Source organism: Diceros bicornis, chromosome 23, assembly GCF_020826845.1.
Source record: "Diceros bicornis minor isolate mBicDic1 chromosome 23, mDicBic1.mat.cur, whole genome shotgun sequence".
In the NCBI taxonomy this organism is placed as follows: Eukaryota; Metazoa; Chordata; class Mammalia; order Perissodactyla; family Rhinocerotidae; genus Diceros; species Diceros bicornis.
The window spans coordinates 9,976,898-10,003,883 of NC_080762.1; the positions used below are offsets into that span (position 1 = coordinate 9,976,898).

Genomic DNA, 26,986 nt, shown 5'->3' on the forward strand with positions numbered 1-26,986 from the left:
ACTCAACTGAGTGCATACAATTGAGTTCTCCCTCACACTGTACTTATCACTTCATTTCTCTTACCGCATTCCATTTTCAACTGCTTCTGGAAGACCTACATCCAGAGTTAAACAAGTTATATGGAAAGGGAAGCTATGTGTGTAAATAAAGAAGAGTTCCAACTCATAGACCATATCCTCTGTAAAATCTCCCCTTGTCTGATGAACCCATTGTCATCTCAGACCTACAGATATCAATCCCTTTTCTGAAATTTTATAACTCTTTCCTCATAATTTTCTTGAGATTTTTTTTCCCTGAGAATAAAGATGACTGGAGTCTTTTAAATTTTTTCATTCTCCATAACATATCACACTTAGTGATTTAGTGTTCACTAAATGGATAGTTAGTCAAAGAATGAAAGAAAGAATGAAGCGATGTCCCTCTTCCAGAAGAAATAAAAAATTAAACTTTCCATTACATCTGGATTCATGAGGTAAAAAGTTGTTTAAAAGGCCGTCCTGAGTTCTTAGGATTAGTAATGTCAATATTGTGTAAAAGATTAAGATATAATAGTAAATGCACTATAATGTAAAAAAATTCCTGAACTAATAAATTATACATAAACTTTCCTACTCCACTAACAGGATTCTTCAACATTAAGATATGTCTTCCTCCTTTGTAGTCTTCTAGCATTGCATATGTGTTTAGTTCTCCTCTATGTAGTAATAAAATGTAAATTATAAGAAGTCAACTGAATATTATTTAGCCATAAAAAAGAAATCTTCCATTTGCAACAACATGGATGAACCTGAAGAACATTATGCTGAATGAAATAAGCCAGACACAGGAAAGACAAATACTGTATGATCTCACTTATATGTGGAATCTAAAGAAGCTGAACTCACATAAACTCACATAAGCAGAGAGTACAACAGTGGTTACCAGGGACTGCGGGGTGGGGGAAATGGGGAGATGTTGGTCAAAGTGTACAAACTTTCGCTTATAAGATGAATAAGTTCTGGAGACCTAATGTATAGCATAGCGACTATAGTTAATAATACTGTATTTTATACTTGAAATCTGCTAAAAGAGTAGATCTTAAATACTCTTACCACACACATACACGCAAAATGGTAACTATGTGAGGTGATGGATGTGTTATTAGCTTGATTGTGGTAATCATTTAACAATGTATATGTATTCCAAAACATTACTTTATATACCTTAAATGTATACAATTTTTGTCAATTATACTTCAATGAAGCTGGGAAAAAAGCCAAATTAAATGGAACGTTCATCTGTCAGACATCAAACTACTTTCTTTCATTAGAGATTAAATTTTTACAGTAATCTTTTGTTGAACATCTCAGAGACGGGCATCTTTTCTCCTTTGTACCCTAAGACAGCCCAGTGCTGATGCAGCACCAGGAATAAGGTCGCTGCTCAATGAATATCTGTCAAACTAGATCTGAGGCTTGGGAATGATTTTCTGACAGAGTTTTCTGGCAGCTCACTGTAGTTAAAATAAACACACAGCAGGTACATACAGGGAAGGGCTGAGCCTGCGTGAGCCCATGGCCTGTGTATTCCCAGTTATGGCCCAGAGTTCAGGTCATAGTGCAGGGGTTCTGAATTGACCGTCTCCTGTGCATCACTCCTGAATCCTCTTGGCCTCAATTCTGACTGCAGCCACTGCTGCTATGATCAGTTCCACACAGGCTTTGACCTACTTCATGCAGGTGCAACTTGCAGCTTATTTTCAGTCATTCCTTTTACCTCTTATCTACTGCCCTGGGCTTCTACATTGCTGCTGCTACATGGGACACCTCCAGGAGCCCACTTAGCACACAGGACTGTGAAACCCGAACCACAGGAGAGTTTCTACCCTTTGAGTCACCTTTGACCAGTTGATGATGAGAGAAAATGCTTCTCACTTCCATCCCTTAAGGCCAGTGGTTCTTTCATAAGAATGTTCCTCATTAGTCCCAAGACAATATAAGCACTCATACCCTTAGTGGAGGCAAGCCAATTATCTCTTCTTGTCTTAGCTTTCCCTACTTTCCTTTTTTTCTCTCCTTTTCTTTCACTCTGTAATCCCCAAATAAACTACTTGCATGTAAACTTTTGGCTCAGATCCTGCTAGTGTGGAGTCTGGGTCGACAGCTCTGCCATAGTCTGGACTTGCACATGGCTGAGATTTAAAAGAGACATGGTAAAGTCCAAAATATCACTAAAATGTCTTCCAAATTTTATCTGAAATTATTTTCTTTACCATTTTGTGTTGCTGAAATCCCTCCAATTAGAGATTAATTTGGATCAATAGCCATCCTTTAAAATACAAGTACCTCTGGGAAGGACATCCAATTTATTATTATAGTTAACATGAGAGACAAACAGAGAGAAGACAGACACAGAAACAAATTTAGGAAGAAACCAAGTCTTGCTGAAAATTCTAGAGACTGATGCATAATCAACATTAGTTTTTGGGGAGATGATTAACAAGGGAGGTATCCTATTATCTTTGGCAAAGCATTTATTTATCTCCACTCTGTCATCGCCAGGAAAGAGAATTGAAAGTGTTGATTGGAAGAGGTATGCAAACATAATATGACTTGCTCCACCACTTCCCAATAAAAGTCCCACGATAACCTCAATCTCCACGTTAAGTACTATGGCTTTCAGTCTTTCCTGGGCCTGTGTAATATTTGGTTGTATTTTTGCTTCTTTGGCAGGAACATCCAGCATCTCAGAGGCATATCCCCCTCTGTGGAAAGAGAGTCCTGGTCAGTTCAGTGACTACAATGTAGAAAATGGAAAGTACATCATTAATGTCTGGCATTACCCTGAGAGACTGGGGACGTATAAAATCCTATTGAACAAGACAGCCAAGTATTTTGAAAAATTTGCACCGGAAAATGAACAAAATATTTTATGGGGATTGGCTGTACAGCATGGATGGCAATATCATACAGGTAAGAATGACTCTATTCTTCATTACAATGATCATTTGATTTAACTCTAAATTAATTAGAAAGTGGTAGCTGGTATATACACTGCCACTTTTTGGAAAATTATTTTTTCTCTCTTTCCCCTTCCTACTCCTTTTCCAACTATTCTTTTCTCACTCTTCCTCTTCTATTTTTCTCCTCATTCTTCCCTAATCTGTCTTTATTAAGCATTTATGGAATACCCCTTGTGTGCATGGTTTTTCTACCCAGCAATGTCCAATAAATATCAAAAATCCTCCGTAGGAAAACCTTTCTCTCATATGTTCTCTCCCAGAAAATTGCATCTACACTCAGGAATAAAAGTAGAGATTTGTTTTGGAACAAAAATATTATAAATCCCAACCTATCTTGTTCTGGCTAAAAATGGCATTCAAGAAATAAGAGACCTTCACCAATAGCTTCCAGAAAACAGTATTAGAAGAAAAGAATCAATGAGAAAGTGGGTGGTGCTGTGGAAAAGACAAGGGAGGAGACTCTGTAAGGTCTGATCTGTGATGACATCCTGAGCTCGGGTGGGGAAGATCTCTTGACACCTAGTATAACTCCTATTTTTAATCTGTCCTTGGCTTGGAGAAGAGGAATATCTGAACTTTTGAGACATGGTTCAGAAGAAGCCCAAACATAAGGTTCACTGTAAACAATAAGCAACGCCCTTGAAGGGGACACACACCTGTTCCTAGGAAAGTTTTCTACTCAGGGTCCAGTAATGAGAAAATGGAAAGATAGAATGTTAGATTGGATACTTTTCAAAATTTCATTTTCATTTATAAACCAATAAATGGAATTCTTCTCTCTTTCAAGTGGCTGATTTTACTTAGAATTTAATTGAGTTGTATTCTGTGCTATAACTAGAGAAAATCAAAATAGGATTAAAAGTTATGAAAGTAGCTCATAAAAATTTTTCACCAACAGTATGCTAAGTCTGAAAGAGAATATAAGGACCATAAGAACAAGAGCAGCTCAGGAAAGAGAGTGACAACGCTGGGCTGAGATTATCATGAGGAGAAAGTAAGACCAAAAACCTTGGTGGAGGCATTGCTAGAATACAAATTACAAAGATGGCAACAATAGCAGGCTGTATTGGGAGCAAAACTACTACACTGACAGGAGAATTAAAGTGTGAAAAAGAGTAGTGAGTAGTAAATTTGAGATCAGTTAGGGCCAGTTTATATGATGTCTTTAAAGTCAGACTGAGTAGTTTTAATTGGGCTCTTAAGCAATATGGTTTAGCTTAGTAACAAGGACCTAATGTTTGCACATGACTTAAGCACTTTAAAAGCTTGTTTCTTATTTGCTTAGTAGCGTTTTTTTAATAGCTTTATTAGTGTATAATAAACATACAATAAACTGTACCTTTAGAAATGTATTATTTGATAAGTTCGATTTATGTATAAAGCCTTGAACACATCACCACAGATAATGACCATATGTGTCATTCTAAAAATTTTCTTTTCCCTTTGTATTCTCATCTTCAGGAACTTCCCTACCTCTAAGTCAACTCCCTCCCTGCCCCCCAAGTCCCTCAATTCCTCACCCCACCCCATTCCCCAACTTCACAGGTAACCACTGATCTGCTTTCTATCACTGCAGTTTAGACAGCATTGTCTAGAATTTTCATATAAACAGTTGTATACTCTTTGTTGGTCTGATTTATTTCAGATGTTTTGATTATTTTGAGATTCATCCATCTAGTTGCATATGTCGATATTCATTCATTTTTATTGCTTAGCAGAAATTTTACTTGGAAAAATGTTGGAATTGGGAAGAGAATATTGGGAATCTGAAGCAGGATAAGTGCACCAAACAGAAAAAGAGATGAAAAAGGGGTGGCTGAGGCAAGCGTAAAAGATGTTTACAGTAGATTTCATGCCTTCCCTCAAAGGACTCCTAACGTGGTTAGGAAAGAAAGCTACAAATAATACAACCAGAAGACAGTACAGGGCCAAAACATAAGGTACTGGATAAAAGTGAGAGTGTTATGAACTGGAATAATGTGGGAATAGAATAAGTTTTGAAGTGAATCTTGAAAAAGGATAGAATGTTTATGGATTTAAAAAAAGTAATCCATGAAGAAATAGAATGAGCTCAAGGACAAAGTTTGGAATTAATGTGATACATGTGAGAGAAAAAGAGAGGGAAATGTTGAAAGTACAGGAGATATGTAACTTTTTCTAGGGAAATAGTATAACGGGAAAACAGGGTAAGTTCACAGGAGAAATTTGTGCTCGAATAGTAACAAATATAGCATTAATTTTATTCTTGAAAAAATGAGTATGATGAAAAACAGATTTTGGTCAAAGGTATTGAGAATGATGTATTTCTTGCCATGGGAAGGCAAGAAAAAAATTCTTCAGAGGGTAAAACAACAGGAGAATACAGTTTGGTTATAAAATGTCTAGAAGAGTAGCGAAAATCCTCTGACAAGAAATGGAAAGTTCACGAGCCAGCCCTGATAGCCTAGTGGTTAAAGTTTGGTGCTTTCACTGCTTCCATAGCCTGGGTTCATTTCCAGTCACAGACCCACACTACCTGTCTATCAGTTGTCGTGCTGTGGTGGTGGCTCACATAGAAGAACTAGAAGGACTTACAACTAGGATATACAACCATGCACTGGGGCTTTGGGGATGAAAAATAAAAAGAGGAAGATTGGCAACAGATGTTAGCTCAAGGTGAATCTTTCCCTGCAAAAAAAAAAAAAAGAACTCAAAAGAGAGAAAAACATGGAAAGTTCATGAAGCATCAGCCTCAGGCATGTTCAGTTGGCGATAACTTGGAATCACCACTAAAGGAGTTCCTGAAGGATTTGACAAATATGGAACTGGAGCACAGTGAGGTTTCAGAGTAGAAGATATGGAGGTAAGCAACATAAGGAAATCCTTAGGTTAGCATCATGGGTGAATGTCCTCAGAGAGTGAGTGGATTTAAAAGGAGTCTTGGAATTAGAGTCAAAACAACTCCCAAATGAGAAAAAGCCTAAGATTCAGGCCAGGAATGTTTCACATACTTGAATATTACTGCAGTTTAAAAAAGGAATAGGAATTCTGAGAAATTTATATGCACTCGCAGAACTATCCAGATCTTTACTCTTGCCCACTTGGGGGTAAGCAGGTCATGAAGAGCCAAGTGAAGCACTAGAATGAGAAAATAAACAAGAAACAGTATAGGTTCCTGGGAAACAGACAGGCAGAACTGGTAAGAAGGACATAGTAAATATAGAGTCAGGAACAGGAAAGAAAAGGGGAAAAAATAAAATAATGGCTAATATTTATGGAGCACATGTTCATTGAGCTGAGCACTTTGTATGTCCTTCTTCATTTAACATCCCCAAACCTCTACGAGATGGTCATTGTTAGTCTCCCGAGGATGTAGATTAGAAGACTGAGACTTGCAGGGGCCGCCCCGTGGCTTAGTGGTTAAGTACGCGTGCTCCGCTACTGGCGGCCCGGGTTCGGATCCCGGCACGCACTGACGCACTGCTTCTCCGGCCATGCTGAGGCCGCATCCCACATACAGCAACTAGATGGATGTGCAACTATGACATTCAACTATCTACTGGGGCTTTGGGGAAAAAAAAAGGAGGAGCATTGGCAGTGGATGTTAGCTCAGAGCCGGTCTTCCTCAGCAAAAAGAGGAGGATTAGCACAGATGTTAGCTCAGGGTTGATCTTCCTCACAAAAAAATAAATAGATAAAAGAAGACTGAGACTTGCAGAATTTATTTATCCAGAGTCACAAAGTGAAGGAAAGACAGTGTTGAGAAGGCTAACACAATTCTTTCAGAGAATAAAAATTTTGTGCATTCCTGTAAACATAAAGTATCTAGTTTATGTATAGCTTAAAAATGGGCCGAGTAAACTCAATTCTGGATCCTCTCTCTTTTAGGCAGATTAGCTGATCCCACCCAAACGACAGACTGCGGCCATGAATCTGGGGATCATCTGTGCATCTCTGTGGACAGCTGGTCGGCCGGTGAGTGTAATGTAACAGTCAAACCTCAAATAGATGACCTTTCCACAAAGAATCAATTCAACTTATAATCCCAATTAGAGAAAAAAAAAAAAAACCACAAAACCAGAATTACTACTTTTATGAAAAGAATCTGTTTGATCTAAGTCTTCTAAATGTTTTGAAATGGGTTTTTAGATAGATATTTTAAAAATTTACTAATTACCTTATCCAACTATGAAAATGTCAGTTAGAGAAAACTAGTAACCTAAAAACTTGCTTTAAATACATAGGACAGAAGTAGGAATTTGTGATATGTTATCAAACAAAAAGAAAAAAATCTAGGATATTTTATTAGAATATTAGAATATATTATCCTCTTAGAACATTTTAAAGATAATCAGATTTTCAAACTTAGAATAAAAACTCATAAAAGAATAGTATTTTATAGATAAGATACAAATTTTTTCTTTTGCACTTATTGTGCTTTAGAATTTAATTAGTGTTTTAAATTCCAGTGTAATTATTATCTAGGATTTGAAATAATAAATCTACAAGATGAACTCATTCTGCTTTATGAGAGTAAGGTTTTTAAGAGAAGTATGTTCGAGTTGCATATAACACTAAGGGAAATTTCTGATAAAGTTTCTGAAGTGCCCAGAACTACTGCTTAAGTTTTACCATGTTTCTAGATCTGTGGATTTTACTTTTCTGGTGGATTTCTTTACTTCAAAAACAACCTCTTTTATATGATAACATTAATAATGACTTTTTGTTTATACAGACATTAATTATTATCTCTCTGCAATGCCCTTCTTTGCCGCGGTTGATTCTGGCATAATGGGGATATCATCAGACAATGTCACTGTTCTGCCACCATCCAAGGATCAGATGAGTTTTTGTTATAATGTTTCTAGCTGTCATTCATCCTTTCCAGAAGTGATGAAAAAGTGGAATGAATTTTATCAGGTTTTTTTTTCAGAGTTCTAATTAATACTCTTTGAGGGTAGCCAGATAATTTTTCAATAATATTTAATGTAGAATTTTTTTATACATTGAACAATATGTTCCTAAGGAATAAAATTCCTAATATGAAAATGCTTATTATGATGACAACAATATTATGAGTAGATATGAGTAGATTACCACATGACATCATATCTCCTTAGTACCCTTATTACCAATACAGTATTGAGGTTGCCCTATCCACTCTTCTCACACCAAATAAATTATATACGAACATCTGAACCTGGAGAAATTATGGCTTAATAGTGCATGAAGTGTCCTAATTCATCATAATTTCAGGTCAACTAAGCAATAACCTATATAGAAATACAGTTATGGAATAAGTGTGGTGAATTTGATCAGCTTATTTAATAAACAGTTACAAATAATCGTATATGATAGTCAATCATCTATGAGTTGACTGAAATGATCATTTGACAATCAGAATCAAATATTTATGTCCCAAGTAGAGCATCATGGGTGAAAGAGTAAAGAACTAAAGATAGAAGTGCCCTTTAGAGAACTTGCCCATTATATTGCATATGATTAGATAAAATACTCTCATTCCTCCCCTTTCCCCCATTTATGACTCTGAAGACTTTGTGGAAAGTTCCTTGCATGGCTAGAGAAAAACAAAGTGAAATATTAAAGGTCTGGTTCTTAATAGCATAAAATTCTGAACATTTCAAAAACACATGGTTTATTCTTTTCAAATGGATTCAGTATTAATATAACTAATTAATATATAGTAATTAATATAACTAGTATTAAGCTCTTTAGGGAGTGTTAAGCATTAAATCTTTCATACCTTAACTCTTAGAAAAAATGTTCTCCCCTCATTTAGAATGTTGAAAAATTATATTTGTAAATAAAATTGATTTTCAGGAGGAGAGATTGTCATAATTGCCTAAATATTAATAACCTTTTCCTTCTTCAATAGCATGTAAAGTCAAATTCTAGTAACTGTGATGACTTGTTGAAGTACTTATGGGCTGCGCATGTCTCATCCTTGGAGGTTGCTCGTAAAAATTTTCACAATAGGTAAGAATGGATCTAAAGTTATTTTGATTTAATATGGTAACAATCTTTGCATCTTACATTATTTTTTTCATTGAAGTCTTTTTCAATTTACCTATTTATCAGTATGTCAACCATGGGGAATTATTTGATAAAGAGGAAACTGACAAGAAAATGTTTTACTGGATAAAGTTCAAAAGTATTTTATAAGTAGGGAGGGAAAAATATGAAGCAAAGCAGATTTGTAACACAAAACATAACAAAATAAAAAGCAATAAAACAAATGGAAGCAAAAGTACAAAAAGACTGTTTTAAAAAAGTTGGTTTTAACATAAACTATTGTCTATAAACCAGAAGGATGTAATAGCAAGTAATTATAGGATCTCTGCATCATTTTGATCAGGGAAAATAGCTTGGTTAACACATATTTGGAGGGAAATATTCAAAAAGCATCTTGCTTATCGTGCCAGATAGCTAAAATGATGTCAAAATTCTCTCCATTTTATAGCAAACTAGGTTGAATGAGGCAGCATGAGTTCATATGGAAGTGAATGACACTGTCTTAGGGGTGGTATCTGCCACCCAGAGTGACACATGGTGTGGAAAGAAGGAAAGAAGGGTGACTGGTTTAAAGATCACATATGAACACTGGCACACATGTTCGAGGTCTTCTTGTTAACCACCTAGTTTTATCTTTCTCACGGACCCCAAATCCAATTAAGATAAATCACAGACTTTTATTGCTTTGTATATTTTATCTCTTGGTATTGTTTCAAGGGCTAATTTTTTTATTGGTCAATGGAAGGGTTCATCCTCTTGGCTTGTCTATGAAATGAATTAGGATTGTAGCCATGATAACATTTTTTAGCTGTGACTCAACTGCTCAACCTACTTCTGATGACTGCCAAAAAGGGGTGAGGTTATCAGCCAAGGAAGCAGAGAGGGCGTTGACAACATCAAGATTGGAATTGAGACCAAGTCATTATAGTTTATATAAAATAGTTTGTAAAATACTGCTTTTTCATTTGTAGGTTTTCCCAATCACATGCAGGATTAGATACTCCTAGGAAATAGCATTTTCATAGCAACTCTGAAAGGATGATGAGAACAGCACTCAATATCTGAAATAAAAAGACAAAGCTGAATTTATTGGAACTCTAGGAAGGAAGAATGACATCAGTCAGGCACAGTATCACCGAGCAGAGCACTCTTCTCCTTTTGTGGTGGGTTGTTAGGAGATGCAGAGTTCAGGGATTGGTAGATTTTCAGATATTTGAGTGGGTTGAATCATCAATATAAGAGGGTTACTCAGGTGAGACAGTGGTCAATTGTCATTAGAGGCATGTTTATGCAGGGAGTCTATTCCTGGTTGGCCGACTTGCAGAAATAAGGAGATGTCACTGATTGGAGGCTTACAAAAACCTGTTCTAAGACAACTTTTCCTTGATTGATCGAAGAAGTCTAAAAATGGCTTGTTGGCCACTTGTTACAATGTCTACAGAGCATTAGTCTTTTCCCAGGCATGAGAGAACCTGTTTTTATGCTGACAAGCATCACAGTACTTCAAGTGGTTAAAGTTTAGGGATATTGCAGATAACGTTTTGCTTATTGATGTAATTTCCATCATTTACTTAGTTTTTTTTTTTATTTGTGTCTTAATAGTTTATAACATTGTGAAATTTTGGTTGTACATTATTGTTTGTCAATCACCATATACATGTCTCCCTTCACTCCTTGTGCTCACCCCTCATTCCCATTGCCACTGGTAACCACAATACAGTTTTCTCTGTCCATGTGTTGGTTTATATTCAATATATGAGTGAGATCACATGGTGTTTGTCTTTCTTTCTGGCTTATTTCACTTAACATAATATCTTCCAGGTCCATCCATGTTGTTGCAAATGGGACGATTTTGTCTTTTTTTATGGCTGAGTAGTATTCCATTGTATATATATATATACCACAACTTCTTGATCCAATCATCAGTCAAGAGACACTTGAGTTGCTTCCACTTCTTGGCTATAGTGAACAATGCTACAATGAACAAAAGGGTGCATAAGCCTCTTTGGATTGTTGATTTCAGGTTCATTGGATAGATTCCCAGTAGTGGGATAGCTGGATCATAGGGTATTTCTATTTTTAATTTTGGGAGGAATCCCCATACCATTTTTCATAGAGGCTGCACCAGTTTGCATTCCCACCAGCTGTGTATGAGTGTTCCCGTTTCTCCACATCCTCTCCAACATTTATTGTTTTTTGTCTTGGTGATTATAGCCATTCTAATGGGCATGAGGTAATATCTTAGTGTTGTTTTGATTTGCATTTCCCTGAAGATTAGTGATGTTGTACACCTTTTCATATGCCTATTGGCCATCTGTGTATCTTCTTTGGAGAAGTGTCTGTTCATTTCCTCTGCCCATTTTTTAATCGTGTTGTTTGTTTTTTTGTTGTTCAGTTGTGTGAGTTCTTTATATATTATGGAGATTAACCCCTTATCAGATATACGTTTTGTAAATATTTTCTCCCAGCTGGTGGGTTTACTTAGTTTTTCATGCTCATTGCATTTATTTCTAATTATTGTATGTGATGAATTTGGAAATATTTGACTAATTTTTCAATATATCGAACTAATAAACAACCTGAGAAAAGATGGCATCCATACGAATTGTTTGGTGAATCAGTTTAAATGTGTATGCGCCTGTTTTTTTCAAACACCACCTCAGAAAATAACATCTTTTTTGTTTGCAGAAACATGGATATATAAGTACAACAGTTAATTGTTTTTCATACTAACCCATTTACTTTATTTCCTAAACCTCTGTTTTTTACATAACTGACTGTCTACGTAAGTGTCAGCCTCTGTTTTAAATAGCTGTGTTAGTGTCAGAATCGGAACTATGAATTTTCTTCTCTCTCACTCAATTCTTACAATACATTTTATATACAGTAAATCTGCTGAAGTTACACAGATAGTGGCAGGACAAAGATGTATATCAAGTGTGCCTGACTCCAAATACCACGCTGTTACTCTCACAGCACTTCTGTTTGTAAAACTATGTATCCTGCAAACTGATGTTCAAAGATCCATATCAACCACGGCTCTTCTTCCTTCTTTAAGATATATAAACCAATTGATAGTGTTTGTTGAACATTAGGATGTACAAAGCAATGTACTAGACAATGAGTTAGATGCAAAAAATGTGGGAGAGATTTTTTTTCCATAAAGAGTCTTACAAAGTGTGATGAAATAAGCCATAGATTTATATCAGTTAAGTGAACAAAAATTCCCTTCACACTTACTTGATTGCACCTTATATCATCCTTTCTCTTGGTTTACTTCCTTATTTTCATGCATCCCATTTTTAAATGGAGAAGAAGTATTGATGGGAGGTTAAATTTGAGTTTCTGCATATCTCAAAATAACATTATTCCATCATGACACTTGACAGATAATTTGGCTGGGTATAGAATCATAGATCAAAAATAATTTTATTTCAGATTTAGAATCATTGCTCTATTGGCTTCTAGCTATTAAGAAGTCTGAGTAATTTTGTTTATTGATCCTTTGAATATAACCTATTGTCTTTCTGGAATATCATAGAGTATTCTCTTTCTTCATAAAGCTTCTGAAATTTCAAGCAGTTGTGCTTTAGTGTGTTATTTTTCATTCATCTTGTGCAGTGCATAGTCTATTTAAAACTTTATTTTCTCTGTTCTATTACTGGAATTCCTGTTATTTCTATATCAAATCTTCTATATCATAGTTCTAACTTTTCTAGTTTTTTTCTCTCATTTTCCACATTTTTGTTTTTTGCAACTTTCTATTCAATTTCCTCAACTTTATCTTCTAATCTCTTTGTTGATATGTTCTTACTTACTATATTATTTTTATAATTTCAATCAGAGGTCATATTGGGATGTGTTAAGATAATGATCATTCTTTGATACAATAAAACTTTTTGACATAATTTGCATTGAAGTCAGACAAATCCAAGTATTGAATCCTGGCTTTTGGACATAAGAAATCTCTAATCAGTTTTCCATATATAAAATGGGAATAATAACACATAGGGTTGTTTTGAGAAATACATCCATAACATAATAATTGCTGTATAATCTGCAGTCAATATAAAGTGAATTCAATTATTATTTAAAAAGGGAAATATAGGGTAGTAGTTAAGTATATGATTCTGGAACCAGAACATCCAGTCTCAAATCCTAGATCTGCATATTATTGGTTTTAAAAAATTGTGTTATGTTCTCTATGTGACTCTACTTGTTCAACTGTTGAAGAAATAATCTGGGTGGTACTTCTGGAATAGCAGAGTGAGGATCTCTCTAAGTTTACTCCTTCATAAAAGTAACAAAAATGCTGCCAAAAATGATCAAAATCAACATTTTCAGAATTACTGGTCTAGCAACAATGGCTTGCAATAATCTGAAAAACATTTATTCAGCAAAATTGATAAACTTAGTTAAGAACAGCAGGGATTGTGGTATTTTAACTTGGCCTATCTCATCCTACTTTCCCTAGCTCTGCAGGAGTCTTGAAAACTAACAGCCTTGTAATTACTGTAGGTGTGAAAACCAGCAGCTGTGCAGTCACCAAAAGGGCATACTGGGTTTGGAGTTCCTCAAAAAGCCCCATCCCAGGAGCATTGTCACTATTTGACCTGTCTTATAGCTCCCTGGAAAAATTTTATTCGCAAGATGTTGTAGTTATTTAAACTAATTATTCTGTGGTAAAATTCCTATCCCCAAAGGATTCATGAAAAATAATCAGCATCAATTGTTTGACATTTCAGCTACCTGAGACTACTACAGCAGTTGGAGCAAACAAGAGCCAGGCCAAAAACTTAAAAGGACAATCTGGGGGATGAGATATCCATAGGGGACTTTGAAAAGGCCTGAAATATCCCTGGGGATAGAGAAGCCCACAAACATGGACAGAACTGAGGACATACACAGGCAAAAACTGAGAGGACCCCAATATCTCACCTCTGGCTGACACTGAGGCCCTGAACAAGTAAGAAGTAAAGGCTAAGGCAAAGTTGTAAAAGCCCTTACCATTGAAGGTGTGCCCCAACACATACACCGAGCTTCTCACAAAGGGTAGAAGACTTATTGATTCAAGGAATTTAAGAAAATCTTTAAGGAATCATTAGCTGACCATTGAGCTTACTGAGCAGGGATTTCAGCAATGAGTCACTACAGAGAATACAGACTGAATAACAAAACTAGTCCAGGCAAATCAATAAACAAACAATGATGAAAGTACCAAGCAACAATAAACCCTGGTGAGGGTGAGAATCTGATTTTCACAGTTGCCACTTTATATTGTCTAAACTGTCCAGTGTTCAAAAAAAAAAGTCAAATATGTGCAAAAAAACTAGCAAAGTATTGCATTCATGCATAAACACACATTCAGTCAATAGAAATTGTTCCTCTGTGGGCTCTGATGATGGACTTACTAGACACAATTTTTGAATCAGCTATTATGAACATGTTTAAAGAAATAAAAGAAACCCTGTCTAAAGAATTTAAATCAAGTATGACAACTGACAACAATGTCTTACTAAGTAGAGAATATCAATAAAGAGATAGAATTTATAGAAAAAATAGAAATTCTGGAGTTGAAAAGTATAATAGCCAAAATAAATAATTCACTGGAGGGATTCAAAAGCAGATTTAAACTGGCAAGAGAAAGAATCATTGAACGTGAATATAGGTAAATTGAGATTATCCAGTGAGGAACAAAAAGAGAAAAGAATGAAAGAAAATTAAAGAGCTTCACATGCCTGTAGGACACCATGAAACATGTAACATATACATAATGGGATTCCCAGAAGGAGGGAAGGGAGAAACAGGGGCAGAAAGAATATTTGAAGAAATAATAGCCAGAAATTTCCCAAACTTGATTTTAAAACATTAAGCTACACATCCAAAAAGCTCAATGAACTCTAAGTAGGATAAACTCAAGAAAAGCCACATTTAGAATTTAGACAAATTGTCATCAAAGTGTCCAAAGCCAAAGACACAGAAAGAACCTTAAAAGCAGCAGGAGAAAAATGACTCATTATGTACAAGCGATCCTCAATAAGTTTAAGAGCTGATTTCTTATCAGAAACTATGGAGGCCAGAAGACAGAGCTATGACATATTTGAAGTGCTAAAAGAAAAAGAACGTCAACCAAGAAATACATATTCAGCAAAACTATCTTATAAAAATGAAGGAGAAGTTAAGACATTTCCAGATAAACAAAAACTGAGGGAATTAATTGCTAGCAGACTTGCCTTTCAAGAAATAATAAAAGGTGTCATTAGGGTTGAAATGAAAGGATACCAGATGATAACTCAAATGCACATGATGAAATAAACAGTATCAGTAAGGGAATTACATAGATAAACATAAAAGAAGTAGAAATGTATATTTTTGTATCACTTTTGTTTTCTATTTGATTTTAAAATACAACTGCATAAAGCAATAATTATAAAACTGCTTTGATGGGTTTATAATGTATAAAGATGTAATTAGTATAATAATAATAGCACAAAGGAGGAGAGTGGGAATTGAATTATATTGCAGCAAAATTTATGTAAATGATTAAAATAAGTTATTATTAATCCGGACTACATTGTTTTAAGTTAAGATGATGGTAATTGTTTGTTGTTGTTGTTTTTTTTTTTTGTGAGGAAGATCAGCCCTGAGCTAACATCCATGCTAATCCTCCTCTTTTTGCTGAGGAAGACCGGCTCTGAGCTAACATCTATTGCCAATCCTCCTCCTTCTTTTCTTTTTTCCCCAAAGCCCAAGTAGATAGTTGTATGTCATAGTTGCACATCCTTCTAGTTGCTGTATGTGGGACGCGGCCTCAGCATGGCCAGAGAAGCAGTGCGTCGGTGCGTGCCTGGGATCTGAACCCGGGCCGCCAGTAGCAGAGCACTTAACCGCTAAGCCACGGGGCCGGCCCAAGATGATGGTAATTGTAACCTCATCAGCTAAGAGCAACAGCTGAGAAAACAAATTTTAAAAAAATATATTATAAGAAACCACAAAGGAATAAACAGTTACACTAGAAACTATCTGTTGACCACAAAAAAAGACAGTAATGAAGGAAAAGAAGACAAAGATATAAGATGTAAGAACAAATAACAAAATGACGATATTACTCTGATACCAAAACCAGACAGGCACATCACAAGAAAAGAAAACTACACACCAACACTTCTTATGAATATAGACACAAAAATCCTAAACACTATACTGGTAAACAAAGCCCAGCCACACATAAAAAAGAGCTATAAACCATGACCACATGGGATTTATTCCAGGAATGGAAAGTTGTCTCAGTATCTGATAATCAATCAATATAATACAACATATTAATAGAATAAGGGACAAAAACCACAGGATCATCATAATAGACACAGAAAAAGCATTTGATGATAACACTCTTTCATAACAAAAATATTCAAAAAACTGGGAAGAGAAGAAAAGTTTCTCATCCTGATAATGGCATCTAGAAAAACCCACAGTTGATATCATAATGATGAAAGACTGAATGCTTTCCCCTTAAGATGAAAAATAAGACAAGGTTGTCCATTCTTACCACATCTATTCAATATTATACTGGAGAGACCAGCCAAGGAAATCAGGTTATAAAAAGAAATAAAAGTAATCTAGATAGGAATGGAAGTAGTAATACTTTCTTTCTAAGAAATCTACTAAAAATCTATTATAGGGGCCAGCCGGGTGGCGTAGTGGTTAAGTTCGCGTGCTCTGCTTCAGCGGCCTGGGGTTCGCAGGTTCAGATCCCAGGTGCAGACCTGCGCACCACTTATCAAGCCACGTTGTGGCAGGTGTCCCACATACAAAATAGAGGAAGATAGGCATGGTTGTTAAGCCAGGGCCAATCTTCCCCAGCAAAAAAAGAGGAGGATTGGCAATGGATGTTAGCTCTGGGCTAATCTTCCTTGCCAAAAAAAAAAAAAAATCTATTATAATTAATACGTGAGTTCATCAGCCTGACAGGATACAAGATCAACATACAAAAATCAATTGTGTTTCTATACATTAGCAATAAAAAATTCCCAAAATGAAACTAAGAAACTAAATGATATATTTATAACTGTATCAAAGAGAATAAAATACATGGAAATGAATTTAACATAAGAATTGCAAAACTTGGATATACTGAAAAAATACAAGATATTGTTGAAGGAAGTTAAAGATATATAAAGGGAAAGACTTCTTGTGTTCATGGATTGGAAGACTTAATATTTTTAAAATGGCAACACTCCCTAAATTTGTTTACAGATTCAATGCAATCTCTATTAATTTCTTAGTCTAAAAGTACAGTAATCAAGACAGTATGTTACTGCATAATGATAGATGTGGAACAATGAAATAGAACTGAAAGTACAGAAAGAAAAGTAGATTTTCAAGAAGAGTGTAAGACAATTCAATGGGTAAAAAATAGTCTTTTTGACAAACAATACAGGGAAAACTGGAAATCCGCAAGCAAATGAATGAAGTTTGTCTCCTACAATACAACAAAATTAACTCAAAATGCATCATAGACCTAAATGTAAGACCTAAAACTATAGAAGTCATTATAAAGATTTTTTACTTTGAGTTAGGAATTTTCTTCTAAGATGTCACACTAAAAGCACAAGTGACAAAGAAAATGTGGATAAAATGGACCTCATAAAAACTAAATAGTTTTGGTGCCGCAAATGAGGCCATCAAGAAAATGAAAGACAATACACAGAATGGGAGAAAATAGCACCAAATGAGGCCATCAAGAAAATGAAAGACAATACACAGAATGGGAGAAAATATTTGTAAATCATATATCTGTAGGAGACTTGTATCCAAATTATATTTTAAAACTCTTATAATTAGATAATAAGAAACAAATCAGTTTTTAAACATTGAAAAGGGATTTGAGTAGGTATTGCTTCAAAGAAGACATACAAATGGCCAAAAAGTACATAAAGAGATGCTAAAAATCATGTAATTAAAGAAATAAAAATTAAAACCATAAGACACCACTTTATACCTCCTAGAATGGCTAAAATCTAAAAGACAGACAGTAACAAGTGTTGGAGAGGGTGTGGAGTATTTGGAACTCGTATAATCCTGGTGGGGATAGAAAATGGTGCATTTGCTTTGGAAAAGAGTTTAAGAATTCCTCAAAATGTTAACTTGAAGTTATTATGTGACCCAGCAATTCCACATCTAGGCAAATACTCAAGAGAATTAAAAACATACGTCCACATCTCTTTTCTCTTTTTTATGTGCTATTGACTCTCCTACAATTTATGCAATGTCTAGTTGTGCTACTATCAAGATTGTGTGACCCTTACTGAATATCCTTATGTATTCATGTTTTCTCTTTCTTAAATTTGAGACTTGGCTATGATGGTTTTATAAAAGCATGGTGTGCCTACCTGTTTTCTGTAATCAAGAACAGGTTAGTTATTTCATTTTCCATACTCTCATAGCTGCATAGGAAACGCATATACACAGGTGTGTTTCTTTCACAGAAGTGGTTAATGTTCCAATTGGAAAGGAATGTTCCAATTACTTTCTGAATCCATAGTACCTAGACCCCCATGTCTGTATTACTTAGAGTAATACCAGAGGAAATGTAACAAGCCATATAACTTCCATAATAAGGCTTGAAGGACATAGGGTCTGATAAGCAAGACATATAGTGTAAAATATTTCAGAGGGAACAAGCATGGTTCAAAACCCCAAGTTGTTTACATACTCAGAAGACTGCTAGAACAAGTGATACAGATTATATAGATATAAAATTATTCGCTGGAAATTTAAAATCAAAATTTCTTTCTCCATAAGAAGAGAAAGTGGGAATGTAAATTGGTGCAACCACTATGGAAAACAGTGTGGAAGCTCCTTAAAAAATTAAAAAGAGAACTACCATATGATCCAGCAATTCCATTCCTGGGTATTTACCTGAAGAAAACGAAAACTCTAATTCAAAAATATGTTTACACCCCCATATTCTTTGCAGCATTATTTGCAATAGCCAAGATACAGAAACAATCTGTATCCACTGACAGATGAATAGATAAAGAAAATGTAGTATATACATATGTACACAATGGAATAGTATTCAGCCATAAAAAAGAAGAAAATCTTGCCATCTGCAACAACATGGATGGACCTTGAGGGCATTATGCTAAGTGAAATAAGTCAAACAGAGAATGACGAAAATCTTATAATCTCACTTATATGTGGAACTTAAAAAAAACCAAGATCATAGGTACAGAGATTGGTGACGGGGCTCAAAATTTTAAAATTTCCAGTTATAAAATAAATGTCATGGGGATGTAATGTACAGCATGGTGACTACTATATTGTATTGCATATTTGAAAGTTGCTAAGAGAGTAGATCTTAAAACCTCGCATCATAAGCAAAAAAATGTTGTAACTATGTATGGTGATGAACGTTAACTAGATTTGTGGCAATCATTTCCCAATATATACAAATCTCAAATCATTAAGTTGTACATCTGAAAAAAAAGGGAAAAATTGGCTTTCTAGTATACATCATCAGAAAAAAATACCAAACTATCTAAAAAGCAAGAAAAATTCTCTATTTCATTTTTTAGCAGTTATCTGAAATGAAACTCATGTGTTCTTCAGGAGATATCCAAATCCAGCAGAAATTTTGTTAGTCTTCTTTGACTTTTATCTTTATCTTTACGTGTTAAAATAATGAGACTTGGTCACATTTCAGAGTTCATGCAAAGAGAGCATGCTTTATGAAAAGGACAAAACATTTAACTAAAAATATATATTTTCTAGGATGGTAATTTCCGGATTTAAAATTCTAACAACATCTCTTCAAATGTTCCGATCTAGAGGCTGAAATCAACACCATATATTCAACACCAACTATCTGCTAAAAAGTAGAACAATGTTGTTTTGAATGAATTATGTGTTTTAAAAATTAAGTTGGCAAAATTCTAAGTAGATTAATTCTAAATGCATACTTTTCCCCTACTTGTCTATTAGGTTAAAATATTACTCTAAACAAGAAGCAGATTTTGAAAGAAACTGGGCTTTGTTCGTGGATTATTTGGCTCCATCCCTCTTTCCTACAACTTTGATTAGAACGCATGAATTCCAAGAGGGCCTGCCAACACGGGTGCTTGTTAGTGGGGATAGGGCCCCCTTCATCAAGGACTTTACTGGCTTTCAGAACACAATCTTGCTTGCTCTAAATTTTATCCAAAAAATGCATGAGTATACAGGTAAGAGACCCAGAGACTTTATTATTTTTTTGTAATTTCTATACACTGTGTTGATTTCATATGTAATGAAATACCATTAGAATCATAATTATAAATCGTTACAGCAGACTTTCTAAAAAGGGAACTGTTGGGGCCGGCCCCATGGCCTAGTTGTTAAGTTTGGCATGCTCCACTTGGTGACCTGGGTTCTGTTCCCAGGCGCAGACCTACACCACCCATTGGTGGCCATGCTGAGGTGGGGACCCACATACAAAATAGAGGAAGATTGGCACAGATGTTAGCTCAGGGCGAATCTTCTTCAAGCAAAAAGAGGAAGATCCACAACAGACGTTAGCTCAGGGCAAATCTTCCTCAGCCAAAAAAAAAAAAAAAGTTAATGTTGACTTCCTATAGGTATCTGTTTCAAAGTTTTAACAATAATCCTTGTGGGCTTATGATAGGTTTTATTTAATGGGCATATATTGTAGGCCCTTCCTTACTTGGCATGTCCTCTCCCCTGGGGTCCTTGTACAAAGACAGATTAGTATCACTGCATTTTAGTTTGGCCAGGAGATAATGGGAATCTCTCTTTCTTGGATAAGTCTTACCATTTTATTTCATTTTGTTTTGTTTTTAAAGGAAAAACATAATAAACATGATAATGACACTTTTCATTACTAACAGAACCATGAAATAAATTCTGTTACATGAACTTTCCTCATCCAGTTCTATGGGTTGTAGACATAAAGAAAAATATCTGACCCCTCAAAATTCTGGTTTTGGAGGAGGTGTATTTCTCCAAATTTTCCAAATCCTAGGTTTACTAATAGTGGAAAACAGAAGAAAATACACAATGGTAAATTTGAAAATTACTTTATTAAATTTCCGAGATATTATTTACCCTTGTTCTATTGAGGAAAAAAAATGTATATATAGTCATATTTTTATAAATATATATGAATATGTCTGTATACATACATACACACACACATACATACATGTTTTTTTGTGTGTGTTTAATTTCTATTTCCTAAAGCAAAATTCAGAAATAAGATACGAGTCAAAATAAAAATGAATGCATTGTGTATTAAATTTAAAAATTGTGCATGCGTTACTTAGGGTAACACTTGCTCTTTTAATAAATAAACCTTCAAATTGCAGTGGCAAAACTCAATAGGATTCTACCTCTGGCTCACATAGTGACTCAGGTTGTCTACTCAATTGAGAGGAGGCTTTCCTCCTTGGTAATTCAGGAGCTAGGATCCTTCCCTCTGCAGCTCCATCAATCTTCACAACTTCACCACTGTGTGCCCACCGCAAAATCAAAGCAATTAGAGAGCTTAAAGGGGAGCCCCTCTTTTAAAGACCTAGCACTAGAAGTGACAAACATAACTGTTTCTCATCTACCTTACAAGCAAGAAAAGTCATACAGCCCCACTAGATGGGGGATGGGAGGGACTTGGGCAAGTTAATCCTTGTCTGAGCCCCACGCACTGGGAAACCACAGAATTTGTTGATCTGCCAGTCATGTTTGCCACATTGTCAAACAGAGAGAGTACAATCTAGGCCCAGCTGATATAAACAAACTCTAACTTCCTAGTGTGTAAAGAGTGAGAGATTAAATGGATGGTTAGCATTGATTTCATTTAAAGATTGCATATAACAGAGTTTTAGATTTTTGTAAGCTCTGGTTTTACTAAAGTTAGCTTGGGATTTGTTAAGGAGTTTTGAATTGACTCTATATGCTACAATAAAAAGAAAAGGAGGGTCGGCCCAGTGGCATAGCGGTTAAGTTCGGGTGCTCTGGTTTGGCAGCTCGGGCTTCGCCAGTTCGGATCCTGGCGCGGACCTGTGCACTGCTCATCAAGCCAGGTTGAGGTGGCATCTCACGTAGAGCAACTAGAAGGATGTACAAATATGACATACAACTATCTACTGGGGCTCTGGGGAAGAAAAAAGGAAAGAAGGACGAAGATTGGCAATAGATGTTAGCTCAGGGCCAATCTTCCTCAAAAAAAAAAGAAAGAAAAGAAAAGGAAAAAAATGACAAACTGGAATATAGTTAAACTAGCTACCTTGCTTCCTAGCTTCCTCTAGTAAATGCACGCTCCTGATGCTCAGAATTCAGAAATGGTGCTGAAAACCTTGGCAGATATTTTTAATTAATTCAAGTATAGAATATCGTGAATTAAAATATTTTTACAGTTCAACATGTTTGGTTTATAGTCAATAAACATAGATTGAACAAATTTTTTAACGTAACATTCAGCTACATTTTTGAGATCAGAAAATTTAAGAAACTAAGCTGAACTTCTATGTATTTTAGCCTTTTTATGCTTTGATATTTCTGAGATTTCAAGTCTCCATTATTTTGGCATTTCTTAAAATAGTTATTTATGTACCTCATTCAGACTTGAGAAAGCTACTCAGGGGAAAGTGTAGTCTGCAGAATAGATCACTTACTTGTATGGCTGCCCTGCCTCGCTGCTAGTGGAATATGGGGAAAAGAGTGATTCCTGCCTCTTGAGACGTTTGATAAATAAGCCCCGACCAATTGTCAGCTACCAATCAGGGACCTCCGCGGCGAAGAATTAGGGTTGGGGCAAAGGTCCAGGGATGTTACTGGAAATAGCTGCTCATGAAATAAAGCGATTGGAAATAAACATGCTTTTCCTAACAGGGAATCAATAGAGGGGAAAGAACAGTAGGCCCAGGCTCAAGATTTCTGTATTTTTCTTTCTTGCTCATTAACTGATCAATCCATTCTGACACATTTGTTCTACTCAAAATTCACACCATTACTAAATACTTCTCCATTTCTTAATAATATTTCATTTTTATGGCTATAATTTTATTTATATTTATTTTTAAAATATATTCATTATATTTCTTTTATTAAAAATTAAAATGCTACAGAAAGTTATTCAATGCAAATAAAATTTACCCACGCCATCATCATCTCTTAACCTCCATACCTTGATTTCTTGCCTGACATATTTTTTAAAGTTTTGGGCTCATTCCTACAAAATATATATATATATAAATTAGTGAATATAAATAAATGAATAAATTATTTGGCAAAAACCTTGTTATTTGCATAAAAGAAATTTTGTGTATGGCACTGCTTTGCACTATGTATTTTTCACTAACCTTGTATATTCGAGGTATCAGCAAGTCAGCAAATATTGACAGACATCATTCTCTTTAAATAGTACATAGCTTTCCACTGAATGGATTTATATTCTTTACAGTTTTAGGCAATGCTAAAATGACATTCAACCTATTCTTTTATTAATTTTTTGGAATAGTGACAGATTAAATTACTAGGAATGAATTCGTGGATCAGGTATTGCTACACAGCAACTAAAGAGTGTGCTATAGACCGTGTTCTTGTAAAAATAAAAACAAAAACAAAAACAAAACAACAGAAACTATTTATTAAGGTTCGTGTTTCTGCACAGACACCAAAAGTGAACATTAGCAAACTTTTTAATTTGCAACAGTTTGATATGTGAAAAATGTCACTTCACTTTTTATGGGTTTTCATTTCTGTAATCATCGCTGTATCCATTATTCTCTTTCGTTACTTGTGTATCTTATAAGTTTGAATATGAAGGCATAACATAATTTTAAAGAGAAAAACATGTTTCATCAAAGAATGTCTATAAAAATATACTAATTTCATACTAATTAAATTGAATTTTGTTTTAAATAATTTGAACATTTGGGATAAAAATTAAAATTTTACCTACAACTTTTAAATATCTTTATTTTTCTAGGAACATTGTCTTTTGCTGTATGGAAAACTTTAATGAAGTTAAAAGTTGCAAGGAAACTGTTCATAGAGATTTTGGAATTCATCCTTCACTTTTTTAATTAAATGCTTCTGGAAAATTTTAATAAAATAAAAATCCACAATGATAATTTCTCAAGGAGCAGTATTCTCAAAGATTAGTCCTTACATGTTTGCTTAATTTTGTCATTGTCTGTGCCCATATTTTAAAATTTGATTTAATGTTGCTGTTAATTTGCTTAATTAATAATTATGTAATTAATATCAATAATAACTAAAATGTTAACTGTCCAATGTAGATTGGGTTAAATAACTGACAAATGCTGTTAAATTAATAAAGATCATATAACCTGATTGGATTTTTGGATATTATTCTATCTAAATTAATTTCATGAAATTTGATGGAGTGGATTTTCATGGTCAGTAGTCAAGAGGCAGAAGATTTTAAGTGAAAATTTGGATGATGAATTTGGATTTCTAAAACACTTGAAAACAAACTATTAGTTTAGAATATATTACCTGATTTATCAATGTTTTGGTAGGTTCTTCGTTCTCTCAAAGTTAGAAAATTATGTTCTTAACATCTCTTTTTTTAGTTCATATTTTTTTATAGAGTACTTCAGGGTCACAGGGGGCAAAATTTCTCTCCTTTAAGAATAGACAATGTGCACTGACAAAAAGGAGGCTCTCCCTCATGCTTGTCCTCTTGGGGACTCTCCTTCCACAGCTCTTATGAAGCTTGCTTACACAGGTTTACATGGGTCCCCATCCACAGGCAAATTATATCCACTAACAAACGGCTTTGGAAAAATAAAATGAATAAATTGAGCCTGGTAAATTAACATAGGCATTGACGTCAGAAAGACTCGAGTTTGTATCTAAGCTCTGTCATTTTCTAGGCGGTATCAGCTGGTTAAACCTAAGCAACTTACCAAATTCCCAGTACTTCAATATACTTATTGAAACAATTAAGATTATGGAAAAAAATGAAGATTATTGCAGAGTCCACAAGATTTTGGTTATAAAAATTGACTAGTTCAATAACGAGAAGGTAGTGGGCATCCAGTATAATATGTACAACACAGTAAATGTGGCACAGGGTACTTTGATGAAAAAGACACTAATAAGGTATCTTATTATAGCAAAAATAAATTATTACTATAGTATAAACTCCAAGAATATAAAGCCATGAAATATGCCCATGTTGAATTATGGCAACTCTATCATTCATAGGAATCTTCTTCATTTGTTAATAACTTTTAATCATTTGTATTAGTTTCCTTTTGCTACTGTAACAAATTACCACAAACTCAGAGGCTTTAAAACCATACGTCTTTATTATATTACAGCGCTGGAGATCACAAGTCTGAAATGGATTTCACTGAACATAAATCAAGGTATTGACAAGTTTGAGTTCCTTCTGGAGGCTGCAGGGGAGGGTCAATTCTCTTGTCTTTTGCAGCCTCTTGAGGCTGCCCTCATTCCTTGGTTCATGGTTCCTTCTTTCATCTTTGAAACCAGTAGCATAGCACCTTGAAATCTCTCTCTGATTCTGACCTCCCTGCCTCCCTTTTTTACTTATAAGGACCATTGTGATTATAATGGGTCCACTCAAATTGTCCAGGAAAATCTCCCATCTCAAGATCCTAATTTAATTACATCTGTAAATCTCTTTTGTCTTGTAAACTAACCTATTCATGTCTTCTGTGTGTTCAGACATGGATATCTTTTGGGGGCCATTATTTCTATTCTGCATTGTATGTATTCAAGCATAGATATAAGAAAATGGCACATTAGTACATGCAGTGCAATAAACACATGACAAATTTCTGAGTACATCATTACAAACTAATATATGTGTTTTCTACAGATGGCTTTAATCCAATAGAAATTGTTCTATTCCATATCAGAAATGGTGGCTGGCAGTATCTTGATTAGTAATCACATTACTAATTAAAAATTAAAGTAATCTAGCTTTATGGAGTGAAATAGCTCAAATAAATGAAGGAAAAAAGGAAGAGGATTTATGTGGAGTGCAACAATACTGCATAGAAATAGTGGGATGAAAGGGCACTATCTATTCCCTTGCCATATACAGACTGGCTTCCTTTGCTCCGTTTCCACATGACTCATCATTATTTCTTCCCAGTTGTGCACACTGGCTCCAATGGAGCTGTGGACAAGGACTAACACAGTCACAGAGTAAAAATAATTGACAATAATCTTCCATTTCATGCAGAGAATGAGTGGGCTGTTTTCAGAAAGAAACATATGGACTGAATAGCTATGTACAAACTATTCACAGATGCCCACTTACACCTGAAGTTCCGATCAAATAACAAAAAATTCTGAAGTAAATTATTGGTTCAGACAAATTATTTTATAAACTTTATAGCAATGGTTAAGCTCATGGGATATATATAGCCTAAAAAAATCCATGAAAAATGACTCCAAAAATGCTTTCTATGTTTTTTGTGTTCTCGTATTTGCACTATTGCTTTAGGAAAATCAAACTTTTTAGTAGAAAAATTTATGGACTGGGAATTATCATATTAATCTCGATTGTTTTCTTCCATTGTCTTTATCTTTATCTTATGTTTACACCATATAATTGGGTCTTGACTTTTTTATCCAAACAATCACAGTCTTGAACTTTTATGATTAGACCATTTGTATTTAATGTAATTTTAAATGTTTAGATTAAATCTACCAAGCACAAAGAGATATGTTCCTTCATTATCACATTTATCACTTTTTGCCTTTTTCTGCAGTGAGTATTTTTTATGATTTCATTTTATCTCTACTATTTACCTACTTCATACCACTTTAGAAATACAAATCATTTAAAAATAAAAATTGGTTGTTCCAAGGATTGCAGCATAAAAATTTAATTGAGTAATCTACCATCAAATAATATTGTGTTACTTCATGTGTAGTGCCAGAATATTCCCATTTTGTTCTCTTCTTTGTGCTAT

General features: G+C 34.7%; 1 protein-coding gene across 1 annotated transcript; it reads left to right on the plus strand.

Annotated features, from left to right (window-relative positions):
• The first annotated feature begins 2,651 nt into the window (after positions 1 to 2,651).
• LOC131420321 (protein LEG1 homolog) lies at positions 2,652 to 25,548 on the plus strand. The gene is made up of 6 exons (XM_058566163.1): positions 2,652 to 2,952; positions 6,870 to 6,956; positions 7,717 to 7,901; positions 8,878 to 8,978; positions 20,001 to 20,239; positions 25,361 to 25,548. The coding sequence occupies exons 1-6, from the start codon at positions 2,652 to 2,654 to the stop codon at positions 25,546 to 25,548; spliced, it is 1,101 nt and encodes a 366-aa protein (XP_058422146.1).
• The last annotated feature ends 1,438 nt before the right edge of the window (positions 25,549 to 26,986 follow it).

Bases quoted from the DNA above. Each gene is read 5' to 3' on its own strand.
- LOC131420321 (XM_058566163.1), top strand. From the start codon at position 2,652: ATGGCTTTCAGTCTTTCCTGGGCCTGTGTAATATTTGGTTGTATTTTT. The intron at 2,953-6,869 runs GTAAGAATGACT...TCTCTCTTTTAG, and splicing joins TGGATGGCAATATCATACAG to GCAGATTAGCTGATCCCACC. The intron at 8,979-20,000 runs GTAAGAATGGAT...CTTGTCTATTAG, and splicing joins CGTAAAAATTTTCACAATAG to GTTAAAATATTACTCTAAAC.